General features: G+C 41.1%; 1 protein-coding gene across 1 annotated transcript; it reads left to right on the top strand.

Moving 5' to 3' along the window:
- Positions 1 to 2,383: 2,383 nt before the first annotated feature.
- On the top strand, positions 2,384 to 6,086 carry vvl (ventral veins lacking). The gene is given in 1 exon segment (XM_065229695.1): positions 2,384 to 6,086. A coding segment is annotated over 1 exon segment (1,611 nt). The 5' UTR covers positions 2,384 to 2,917; the 3' UTR covers positions 4,529 to 6,086.
- The last annotated feature ends 7,432 nt before the right edge of the window (positions 6,087 to 13,518 follow it).

The raw sequence follows: 13,518 nt of genomic DNA, 5'->3' as shown, positions 1-13,518 counted from the left end.
TTGATTGTTTTATTAGAAAAAAAGATTGGAACAAGGCCTAAAATGCAGTTGATAATTGAAAGTTCAAACCATTTTTTACATTCGTGCATTGTGTGCCAAATCGAGAAAATTTCCAACCCAAAAATATCCTTAATCTATCCGGGATCCGAACTCGCCCTTCGACATACTAGGCCATGCTTTTACTGGCTAAGCTACTGGAAGACCCCTTTTGTCATTTTCACTTTAAACACTGCATTAAGTTAACACTTGAGCTAATGTTTAAAATATTGGCTGCACTTAAATCGCAATTGTAAACCTATAAACCGTTTATCAATCACTGCCATCCCAGAAAACTTACCATACAAAACACTTGATCCTCGTTAGTCACCGGCTCGAACAAAATCACCTGTAACGCTGTAATTCCAAATTCCACCAACAGCGTATTCTTCCTGTAATTTCAGAATATTCTATCGAATGACACAACCTCCCGCTGGAACTGATGAAGATTTTCCCTGCTGCTCGGCACTCAGCTGCATTCTCTCGAACTTCTTCTTTCGCGGCTCGGTCAGGTTAAGCAAAATGAAGCGCTACACGGTGCTGCTACTGAGGCTGCTTCTACGGTCTTCCTCCGGGTTGGCTACGTACAATCTGCCGGCACACACCGCACCATCGCCGCACAGTAGTAGTAGGTGTAAAAATGCTGTACGCATGTACTGTTTCTTTTGTTCTTTCGCTTCTGGGCCTTCATTTCACCACCAGTTCACCACTCTTCCTTCATTCTACCTCGTACGCCGCCGCAGCAGAAGAAGCAAAGCGCAAAGAAGAGACCGTGGGCATTGTAAGAATTGAGCAAACATTCTGGTGTTCGCAAGTGACAAGATTGCTTGGGAATCCGGCAGGAGTAAACAGAGCATAGATGGTGAAAATGACGAACAGAGATGGCACTAGCCGAAGACGGTACTATTACTGTGGTGAGCACTGCAAGAGGAGAAGTTGCGTGATGTGGTGGTGTGTGGTGTAGGGTTTCCGCAACGAAGGAAAGAAACAGGAATATGTCTATTGCTGGCTTGCTCCACCCTGCTGGATGAATGTGCAATGGGAGAAGAGAGATGTCCGAAGAGGCGGAGCCACATAGCGAATGAGAGGTGTTGATATAGCTGTATACCAATGAAATGCGACGTGTGAACGAGGAACGAATTGAGGTGAGTTTGTACGGACGGTGAGGTGAGTTGAAGATTGCATGAGTGGTGGTGTGGTGAAAAGGCTTGTGCTGTAGCGTGACGTGCTGGCTGTACTGATCGTTTGGTGGTTTTTGGATACGGTTTTGTTACGCTGGTATGAGTGCACGGGCATTCGTTGTGTGGACGTGTGTGGAAAGAGCGACAACAAAAATGATCGAGCGAGACACGGGAACCACACCGAGTGCGGTGAATAGTTGAATATATTGTTTAGTCAACTTCTATGATTCGGAGCGTTTGCACGTATATGTCTCGATTGTGCGTGTATATTTATTAATTTATTTTTTTATTTTACACAACGTTTCTTTCCTCATTGAGAGCTCGGAGAGTGTTTTGCCTCGAACTGAAAACCCCGCGATGACAGTACGGTGGACGACGTAGCAGATGAGAAATCTGTTTTTCGGCGATCGTAAGACAATTATCCAACGAAACGTGCGCGACTGGGAAGAGAACTACGAAATTGACCGTGTACGCGAACGTTCTCCTGCATATAGTCATACAAAATAGCAGCCCGTATGTCAGTGAAACAAAAGTGTGGCGATATTTTAGCGAAACGAATTTCACCAAGTGTGACATGCGAGTGATAATGAAAAGTATCAACATTGGAAGAAGTACAGCACATGAGAACCCGATGAAGTACGCGAAGTTGTAAAGCTGACGAGGAAGAGGTTAGCGATAGACGTACCTGATGTTTTGGAACACAGTTGATGCCAGTTCTGTGGCCGCATGAAACGGCCCCAAACACCTGTAATTTGTGACAACGACAGTCAGCGAGCGCAGTATTCGGAACTGTCAGTGTTTCGGTGACAGAAGAAACAAGAATAGCAAGTGATCTAAATCGAAAAGCAAGCGATGTGCTGAAGTGTGTTTATGTTTTGATCGGTTTTTTGTCCGTCAACGAAAGTTGAGTTCCGTATGGGTTCCGGCAGAAAAAAATGGAGCTCAAATAAATGCCTCAATTAATTTGAATAATCTTGAATGAAGAAACAGAAATTTACATAATTTGTATACTCGCGGGACGCAGTAGCAACAGCAGCAGCAGCATCAACAAAAACAACAACAAAGGCATCGGATTCAGTGGCAGCATCCGCGTAGTGATCAAGAACATAAAGTTGAGTTAGGAAGACAAATAAGAAAACGACGTACAGAAAAATTCCAGCGCCAGTAAAACAAATCAAAGAGTTAGAGAGAAGAAAAGAGAAGTTATTAGCAAAGAGTAAACACCTGAGAGATGATTGATCGATTCTAGCTGCACTGGAGAATTGAATTATCGATACAGGCGGAGGCTCACCGATAGACTTGAGAGCGCGACACAGACATACGGCTTTTCGGGTGTTGAGTGGAAGCTGGAAGAGGAAGATAAATAAAACAAGTCTCTGATTTGATTACTTTGACGTGATCGACATTTTTTGTGTGTGTCTCGTGGGATCGTCAGCAAGAACCAAGAGCTGTTGGAGACCTGTTACTGCGGGGTACGGTCAAGACAGGTCGTTTTTTGTTTGTAGTTGTCGAGTGAAGCTTGAAAGTAGAACGGGACATCCAACACCACGCGAGATAAGCTGCGCCTGAAAGTGACATTGCGGTGCCGCTGAGGCGTGTTATGCTAGTGAGCCATTTTTCGTAACATAGGAAAACTGAGCCCAAATTTGGAGCCCTACCCCGCCAGCGTGGAAGGGCTTAACAGCCCTAGAGCGGTGGGGATGGCCGCCACCACGTACATGTCTCCCAGTGGCGAGCTGGATATGGCCTTGGGCGGCGGGTATCATACATCTTCACCGCGGAGTGCAGCCGATGCTAACGAGATGAAGTATATGCATCATCATCACCACCACCAGAGTCACCACCATGTGCCCTCTAGTCCTAGTCCTAACCCGGCCGGTCTGGGCTCGGTGACGGGTGGCTTAGGTAGTGTTGGTGGTAACCCATGGGCTGCGATTCAACCGACTGATCCTTGGGGCCTGCACACTCATCATCCTCATTCCCACCCGCATGCGACAGATGTCAAGCAGGAAATGCATTTATCGCAGCAACGAGCACAACAAGGTATGGCTTCGCCACATGCTTGGCATGCACCGGTGCATCCTGGAACGCATTATGCCACCGGAGGATCTCCACTGCAGTACCATCATGCGATGAATGGCATGCTTCACCATCCTGCTCATCCTGCTCATCACCAAAGTGCACCACCTCTGCATCACACGTTACGAGGTGAATCGCCTCAGCTACACATACCACACCACCACCTGCAAGGCGATCGGGATGTGAGTGCTGGCGAAGAAGACACTCCGACGTCCGACGATCTGGAAGCATTTGCGAAGCAATTCAAACAGAGAAGAATCAAGCTAGGATTTACACAGGCCGACGTAGGCCTAGCGCTCGGTACCCTCTATGGCAATGTATTTTCCCAAACAACGATATGTCGATTCGAGGCTCTACAGTTAAGTTTTAAGAATATGTGCAAGCTAAAGCCACTGCTACAGAAATGGCTCGAAGAGGCAGACTCGACCACCGGATCGCCAACCAGCATCGATAAGATTGCTGCCCAGGGTCGGAAACGGAAAAAGCGAACCAGCATCGAGGTGTCAGTGAAGGGAGCCCTAGAACAGCATTTTCACAAACAGCCGAAACCGTCGGCCCAAGAAATTACCTCACTTGCCGATTCGCTCCAACTGGAGAAGGAAGTAGTTCGGGTATGGTTTTGCAATCGACGGCAGAAGGAAAAACGGATGACACCCCCGAACACGATGGGTGGTGATATGATGGATGGAATGCCACCTGGACACATGGGCCACGGTGGCCATGGCTATCATCCACATCACGACATGCACGGTAGCCCGATGGGAACCCACAGTCACAGCCACAGTCCACCCATGCTCAGCCCTCAGAGTATGGGCGGTGGAGGGCACCATCAGCTTACGGCCCACTAGCAATCAGAGCACCAGGAGTCCAGCAATAACCCGGCGGCATTTCAACCAATACACCACCATCATCATGCAATTATGCAGCCTCATGCCGCCATTGCCGTCTCCTCCAACCATGGGAATAGCTATAGCTTAGCATCGACCACCACAAATACCTCTTCGCCACCGTCTTCGACGTCGTCGTCATCTACAACGGCTGCTGGAGTTTCAGCAGCCGCCTCAGGAGCGTCACCTTCGTCGTCGGTGGCGGCCGCTGCTGCCGCGCAAATGTACATAGATCACCGGCATCACCAACAGCAGCAGCAGATGCATGCTAGGCGAATATTTCAAGAATGGACTCTGCAGTTCGGACCATCCGGAACAGCAACTGGTGCACGATATCTCAACTAAAAAAAAAAAAAATGCCAACTTGGAACAAGTTGGATCAACCTTTGTGAAAACCAACACATTCCCACAACAACATCCCAACAAACGGCAACTTAAACACACAAAACCAATAACACAAGCAAGCTAGTAAAATAAATAGATGCCCTTTAAATGAATTGTTTAAATCAAAGTTTAAACTCTAAAAAAACAAGCAAAAAGTGGTGACTTAAATAATACAATTGGTGAGAATCCGATCGAAACTGTGTTTACCTGTACATAGGAGAATATGAAGAGTAACGAAGTAAGTTTAATATAATCAGTATGGCGTAAGAAAACCAGAAATGAACATAGTATGAAAGAAAGTAGAATTTATATATGAGATAACGAAAAAAAAAAAAAAAATAATAATACAAAACAAACAACAAGAGCTAGATAGAAATGAATGAAGCGAAATTTCATGAGCAAAACCAGAGATGTTCTAGTGATATGTAACGAGTAAAATGTAACACGAAGAAAAACGCAAACACGTGAAAATTGTTTGTATTAATGAGAAAGCAACAAAAGTCGCTCCAAATAAACGTTCCGTCAGTGAAAACCAGTTCAACTGTAAGTACATTTGCCCTTTTAGTTCGAGAGGAAAGTGATGATAAGCCCAACGAATGGCTGAATTCAAGCGATGGCCTGCCGTGTGACAGCGTAGTAAAGCGACTAAGCAAGCGACGGTGTTGAAAAATAAAATACAAAATTAAGCTTTCTAGTGAACAGCCTTGCAGCTGGAATTTTTACCAGCTGCTTAGCTAGTAGAAGTGAGAAATATTCGTAAAATTGTTCTGCGGCAAACCTTTGGGAATAACCCAAGGCTCAGCGGAGGTAATGGTGTCGTAAATTTTTGAAGTATCGCTCTGTGCCTTCTTTGTTTCGTTCTTTTCCTTCTTAAAGTAGTTTTCTGTTCATTTCTGTGTCTCGTGCGGGAAATTTCCTGTACAGGAAATTCCGGTAGTATCCTTTTACGACCGGAGCCCCGACCGACGGCAGGCCGATTAGTGATGATTGCTTTCTCTCTGCCCTTTCCTTTGTTACTTTCACACCTTCACGGGGCCAAAGTCGCAACTGGAGTTCCCATCTGGAGCTTGATTTTTGTTTTGTTTTTCGTTTGCTGCAGGGCCTATGCTGGTGGGTCCCAAATTTACTGGGTCAACAAGGGGCAGGGATATTGATAGCCTTTTCTGTGTCTTCCTAGCGCATTTCAAGGATTTTCCCATCAGTCGTTTGAATTGCTGTCCAAACAATGTTTAGTGACGTCGTACCTGACACGGCTTAGTCGGGTATTTCCGGACTGAGAATGTAGTTAATTTTTTCTTTTCGTTCGGGGAAGAAACATCATCCCGGTGAATTGGTTTTCGATGAGGAATTTTTATTTTCGGCACTATGGCTTAAGTTGCAATCTCGAATACAAATGTCCACAGCTGTATACCGAATCTTAAAGAGGGACGATAAATAAACAAGAAAATATTTGTAATAAACCATGTGAGAATGGAATATAATGCAAGCACTAGGCCATTGTATAGAAGCATCTGGAAAATATAAAAAAATACTGAAAAAAGTGTACGAAACAATTACAAGAACTTAGAATACCAATATTTGTATAATGGAACTTGTGTAAGTACCACTCGATGGAGGAGAATTTCCCAATAAAAAGCAAAAATCCAGCAAACATTCCAAATAAAATTCCGCATTGTTTTGTACCTCACGAGAAGAACCTTACTTTTCCCACTTGATTGCTGTTCATGTTCATTCGTTGGAGCCATTCCGCCGCGGCAAGGTGAATGTGTTTGTGTGTGAGAGCGTGATCGTAGTACTTATTTTAGCGTCTTTAGCGGTCACCTAATTTTCCGCGTTGGCAGCACTGTTGTTGGCACCGTGATGGCAGGTGTATCTTCCTCCTTAGGTGGGCATTGCCGTTAAATTTTCTGTATTTTTTGCCACACGTCCACTCACGGACGGAGGATGATTTCTTTTTAATTGAGACTGTTGCTCGAATTTCGCCTTCTGTTGGGTTAATTGTTGATTTGCATGTACCTGCCGCCGTGGCCACGGAAACGCAACTATTCCATTTATTGAATTTTGCTATGCTATTTTAAGAAGATCCTATCAGCTTTTGTCGACGATCCGTTTGAGTGTTGCATTCTCGTACTGCAATATTGATGCATTGAAATTGTTTCAAGTAGCGGTAGAAATCATCCTATTCAAATGGGTATCAACAAAAGCTGCGTGGACCTTTTGGAAAACAGTCTCGAGTTCAGTTTTTGCTTCAATTTAGTTCAGTTTTATCAAAAAATCCCATCATTCCAAGTTTGTCGTTAATTTGCGATGATTTATGTGTAACACATTATATACGAGGAAGCAAAAATTACGGAAAAATCTAAACAAATAGGTTAAAAAAAAAAACATGATAAAACACAGGGTAAAACTATTGAACATTTAAGATCATAGAAATCGTTCCTCTTTTTTTTGCGTGCTGTAAGATTTCCGTTTTCTTCTCATTTCGGGCCAGTAAACCAAGCCACATCACCTTGTAAGGTCTAGCGTTGATGTGTGTTAGTTAAGAATCAAACCATTCCAATCAGCTTCTGGACAATTTTGTTTGTTTTGGTTCTGTTACGTTTTAGTCAAAAAGAACGAACATTAATTTTGCTTTTGTTTTCACGCGTCCATGCAAAAGCATGCAAGCGAAAAATAGCAACAGACATTGACTTAACTCTTCTTTCTTATGTGTTACGACGTTTCGAATCAAAAGCTAAATGTAAAAGCGAGATCTTATTTTTGTTATTTAATGTGTAGAAAGCAAATAAACGAGAACGACAACAAAGTTTAGACAAGAAACAAGCTTATAATTCTACGATTAGTTAATTGTGAAATCGTGAAACATGATTAAACTTAATAAGAGTTTAAGTAAAACAAAAGACATACAATGAAGTCATGCGCAAATGTAAGTAAGAAGAACCAGTACATTACACTTTATTACTGAGAAATAAAGAATCCCGTATAAAGCAGAATAATAAGTGTAGAAGTGAACAAAACAACCAATCCATGATAATGTTTGGAGAAGAAAAAAAAAATACAAAGAAATTGTAACAAACCTCTTATGAGTTTGTCGACTGTAAATATTTGTAGAAAGCCGTTTTCGCTCAGTTCACTTTCCGTTTTCGTTGCAAGTAAAGGTTCAAGAATTTTCTCATTGAACTTATTAGTGTTTTTTTTGTGTTTTTGCGTAACTTAGTTTCGTTCAATCAAAATTGGTACTAACTAGCGAAAGTTAGACTGGAAACAAAATCAAATACCTTATTCACAGTAACAACATTGCAAGCATTCCAATGAAACAAATTACTCAACATTCCAGATAATTCGTTCCGAATAAAAATATAGCGCCCTAGCCAGGGTCAGGACTTTATTATGAAATTATTTGATTCATCACTGCAAAGATTATGTTTATTGATTTAGTGGAAACAAAAATGTGACAAGGAAACACACACAGAGAAAAAAAGATTAAGCTAAGTAATTAATTATTAGAGTTATTATTATTCTATTATAATTATTATACACGAAAAGGCAACAAGAAAAACCAATTTTATTAAAAATATTTATGATGAAAACAAAAACACCCAGCTACCTTTGATTTCTCACATTCCTGTGAGGGCCGACAATAGCGGAAGAAGAAAAAGAAGACAAGAGAATGCCCTTTAAAAACTTTCCCATCTGCGCTTGTTTTGGCTCCGATGTTGGTGTTGGTTTTAAATGGCAGACGGTAATAGATTTTCCTCGATTTTGTATACATTCCACTACACAGTTTGCAAAACAGCGCCACCAACACAGCGAAGCAAGCGCAGAGCTCCGGGAAATTCGGGAAGATCCACCCGGCAAGAGCAGAAGAGAGCCCTGAGTACCTGCGCTTCCGCCGGTTTCCACCCACCGTCACGTCATCGTCATCATCGTAGTCGGCGTCCTTTCACAGGATGCTGTGTTTTGTGTGTCCCTATCATCATCATCATCATCGTCATGATCAGCGTCGTCGTCGTCGTCGCCGTCGTTCTCATTCTTCCACTGCTCCCCATCCGGTGGTGATGGAAGATTTTCACCGGGGGATGTGATGTGATGGTTTCGGGTGGGTGTAAGGTAGCCATGGAAACCATGTCGCGCTACAACACATGGCTTGCTGTGAGTTTGTGTCTGTGTGTATGGGTCTGGTTGGTTGGAGAGCGCGAAATCTACCGTCGGCAACTTGAATTTATGCTTCCAACAAAAAGTGCGTGTGCATAGTATTGGTGTGTCTCCCCGCGTTTGTCATTGCCAACGGCACACACGGGTGTCGTCATTGTCACAGTCACCGCCACTGTCACACACATAGGTACCTCCCGTAGGTAGAGTAGTGGCATCATTGAAACTCTGTCGCCATTTTAATGATGATGGAGGAGGTTTTTGTTCGCCCTGCGCCACGCGGTTACGTGTGGAAAGGGGGAGATGATTCGTAGGTTATTTTTTTTTTGGAGAACTTGTCATCGTAGCAAACAGCGCGCCGTGTCAGTGTAAGATTCAGCTGGAAGGTAAGTATTTACGAATCGTTAGCAGTTATTGGATGTCTAAGAAGCATTTCAGAAATTGTTCCAGGAAGCATTGATGCTGAAAAGCTAAAACAAAGTATTAATTACGATTCAAATCGAACAATAAGATAAGTCTGCTAAAACACTATTTCTATGGATGGTATTGATAACACTAAATCCTTCTTCACTAAAATTAGGTGAATCTCAAGTCAACCTTTAAAGATAAATCAACTGCCTGGATGAGTTTGAATTTTGACATGGAACATTCCCTTGATCAAGACAACCGTTGTGTTTTGAAGGAAATGTTTAAGGTGATACGATCCAGCTAACTGTAGTCAACTGGTTTTTTTTAGTTCTAGATAGAACTGGAATGAGGACCAATGTCAAAATGGGCTTGAACTGAGAAAAAACGAAATTTTGAACAACAATAATTAAATATTGAATAAACTATAAACCCCGGGTAGTTAGCGGGCTTGGTGGCTACTTGGGTACTTTGGCCTAATAGCCCATTTTGGGCCTATCGAGCAGAAAACTTCAAATAAATCCATGATTTCAGAGTAAACAAATCAATTATGCGTTTGGTTCGATTCTTTAATTAATAAGCTACGGAACGAAGTCAATGAGAACGCGTGATATGAAAGTTTGCACCCATTATTCCCAAAAACAAAAGAAGCGCTCCGAACGAATCAATTTTTATCTTTATCCGATAGACCGAAGTGAATTCATTGGCCTTTCAATGGCATTTCAATGCGTTAGGCCGAGTTTAGAATCCGTAGGCCGAGTTTGGCGTCAAGAAGCAGTGCTAGACTTTTGACAATATCTCAACGATTGGTTTCCTTTTATCAAATCTGACGGTACATACGGAAAGGTAAATAAATTTGGAAGCCATCAGTAATAGTAAGATTCCATTTGGTGCAAAACTGCGCTAGATTAAGAAAGACTAAGCGCGGGTGGTGCTTAATAGGCCGGAAATGGGACGAAGGACGTTTTAGGACGTAGGACGAAGAATAAATTTAGCAGTCATTTTTGTCAGAAATATTCAATTTTTTGTTTAAACTCGTTCAAAAAAGAGAGGTAAAGTGCGAATTGTGCTTAGTAGGTCGGAAATCAGATCAAAAACCCTATCAAAGTTATAGAAGATGGGATGTTTTTTCCTTGGTTTGTTTTCCGTGCTGAGCACCAATGCTACCGGCACCAGGGAGGGAACTCCCACACCTGGACCCTACCAATCGACCCATCAACTCATGAACTGGGAACCAACGGATTTACTTCCCTTCCGAAGGAAAACGTGATCAGAGATCTTATGCCTCAGAACATCTCGGCGGCGCCCACTGGGAAGATGGAACTTGAAATAATATATTTTTTGAAGATTTATTTTCAATCAGGATTTTAGTATTGACGGCGCCGTCTCTTCACGTAAAAATTGCCAGTTTCTCATGGAAAATGGGTACTTACACATACAAATGCTTGCTATCGTTGTTAGATGCTTTATCAAAATCTATTGAGATCCGTCAAAAATGTCAAGCACATAGGTAAGGAACAGCGCTGCTCAAGTGGCCGAATTCGTATCTGGAATAATGTTCACTCAGAGTGAGCGCTAACTTTGACAGGTTTTATGTGTCAAACACATACTTTTTAACCTCTTCCTCTAACTTACAAGTATTAATTATCATTACGACGTCTAATGTTTTCATAACTCCGAAAAACAGTTTTTTATTGCAAATGAGTGGCAGCAACCCTGCATGTTACGCCGTTTTCAAAACATACAACATTAAAACGGTCACCATAGTGGGACTAGGAAACCACGAATTTTCAGCTACACTTCACATCTATAGGAGCTGCCAAGATGTTACCTTTCTAGTTCGTTTATTTGGAAGGCTCACTCACATTGTAACAAAATTCCATTATCACTGTGTCTAGTAGGAGTTGGGCCGAATACTCGCAGCTTATTCGAAGCTAGAGGGGTACATTGTCGAAGGATAGGATCAGAGGAGGAGCTTGATTTGTTTATGGATCATTATCACCTGTGTTGATGTGTATATCAATTTTAATCTATTAGATTGTTCCACTGGCAGGGTAGAGAACTACTTCGGCCTAATCGCCCATTTTGGGCCTATCGAGCAGAAAGCTTCAAATAAATCCATGATTTCAGAGTTAACGAGTAAATTTTGCGTTTGGTACGATACTTTAGTTAACAATCTACCGAACGAAGTCAATGAGAACGCGTGATATGAAGGTTTGCACCAATTATTCCCAAAAACAAAAGAAGCGCTCCGACCGAATCAATTGTTATCTTCATTCGATAGGCCGAAGTGAATTCATTGGCGTTTCAATTGCGTTTCAATGCATTAGGCCGAGTTTAAAATCCGTAGGCCGAGTTTGGCGTCAAGAAGCAGTGTTGGACTGTTGACAATATCTCAATGATTGTTTTTCGTTTTCAAATCTTACGGTACGTACGGAAAGGTAAATACATTTGGAAGCCATCAGTAATAGTAACATTCCGTTTGCTGCTGAACTGAACTAGATTAAGGAAGACTAAGTGCGAGTTATGCTTAATAGGCCAGAAATGGGGTAGTTAACCCTATGTGGGGAGATTTATTTTTATTTTATGGCTATCTCAGTCTAGGGTAATCAAAACAATCAGTTACATATTTTTTGAATTTTTAATTTCATCTGCATAAATTTGATTTTGCCGGAAACGAAAATAACCTTGAATAACGTTTAATCAGTGTTGGTTGGAAATGCTATCTTACATGAAGCTTTAGTGTGATAATTTATTTGCTAAAGATTGATCTAAGAAGAGGGTAGGTGGATAGTTCCGTTAGAGTACGGCAGTATGAAAATTGAGTGGAAGTTGTAAATTAACGAAGGGCCATTAATGCGGCAGTACAAAGTCAAACGCACACTTCTTGTACGCGGAGATATGAAGTATGTCCTCAAATCTACAGGAAAAAATTGTGCGCGTAGGTTGGTCATATACTGTCTGCGGCTGTGGAATAGTAGCGTTTCATCACTACCTAAAGCCTCATAGAACTATCTACTTGCCCTCTTCGAAGACCATTCTCTAGCTAAAAAATAATCACACTTAAGCTTCATGTCAGATAGCATTTCCAACCAACTCATAAAATAAATTTGAATCTATAGAAGTTACAAAAATGAGCTATCATTCATTTTTTATATTATATACAAAAATATTCACCCTTGCCCTGCTTAGAGAAATTATCATTTGAAAAGGGCGTATTTTTATAAGAAATACTGAAATAATTCTTGATTGGCAAAAGTTATCGACATGTTGTGAGTGGCAAAATTATAAGATCAAAAAGTTATTTGAAGGCAAGTTTGCTGAGAGATTGAAAAAAGTAGAGGAAAAATTTGTTTTTGTAGATAAACCATAAGTCAATTCAGGAAAATATCTCGAAATCGGTAAACATAATTAAAGAAAGTTGCTTAAAATTATCTGAGTTACAACTTTGCCGGAGAATGTATAACTTTATTGCTGAGAATAAAATAGATATATATTTAATTTCACTAATAATAATAACCATCCTAGTATTAATGGTCACTCCAAAATGAGGGTACAAATATGGAAAGCTTTTTTCCTAAAGTTTCAGTTTCAGTTTCTAAATGGATCTTTCCTGCTGAACTTCCACTCTGGCCCACTATGTACTGTGCCCATGAGCTCTACTGTCATAACATTCCAAAACCGATCCTTTGGGAAGCTTCCTAAATTCTTCCTAAATCATTTTATCGGAAACAATGTTTGGTGCATTCTAACTTGGGGCCGAAATAGATTTGGTTGATATTATTTGTATGGATGCTTATCGGTTACTTGTGCTAAATTATGTTCTTCGGTATGATGTATGATAATTGTCAACCAAAAACCGCGAATTATATTTCTTAAATTCAGTGGCCAGCCAGAATAAATAAATAAAAAAAAAACAAAAAAAAAACTTACATTCAAAGTGTTTCAAACGCGAAGTTTGCGATTTTCAGAGTTGGTTGGAAATGCTATCTAACGTGAAGCTTTAGTGTGATAATTTATTAGCTAGAGAATAGTCTTAGAAGAGCGTATGGGTTAGAAGTGTTCATTTGGCTTTGTACTGTCGCATTGATGACCCTTCGCTCATTTTCATCTTCTATTCAATTTTCATAAAGCCTTACTCTAATGGAACTATCTACCTACCCTCTTCTAAGATCAATCTCTTGCTAATAAATTATCACACTAAAGCTTCATGTTAGATAGCATTTCCAATCAACTCTGAAAGTCGCAAACTTCGCGTATGAAGTAACATAAAAACACTTTGAATGTTTAATCAGTGCTTTTTAATAAATAGGCTGGAACAAATCATAGTTTTTAATTTGTCACCCCAACCCGTCTCCCTTAAAATATCTAAATAAAAAAAAATAAAAAATAAA

This window comes from Ochlerotatus camptorhynchus, unplaced genomic scaffold, assembly GCF_037179485.1.
Source record: "Ochlerotatus camptorhynchus isolate MF236.1 unplaced genomic scaffold, CSIRO-AGI_Acam_v1.1 ptg000319l, whole genome shotgun sequence".
NCBI classification, from domain to species: Eukaryota; Metazoa; Arthropoda; class Insecta; order Diptera; family Culicidae; genus Ochlerotatus; species Ochlerotatus camptorhynchus.
This window is presented reverse-complemented; position numbering and strand designations above follow the sequence as displayed.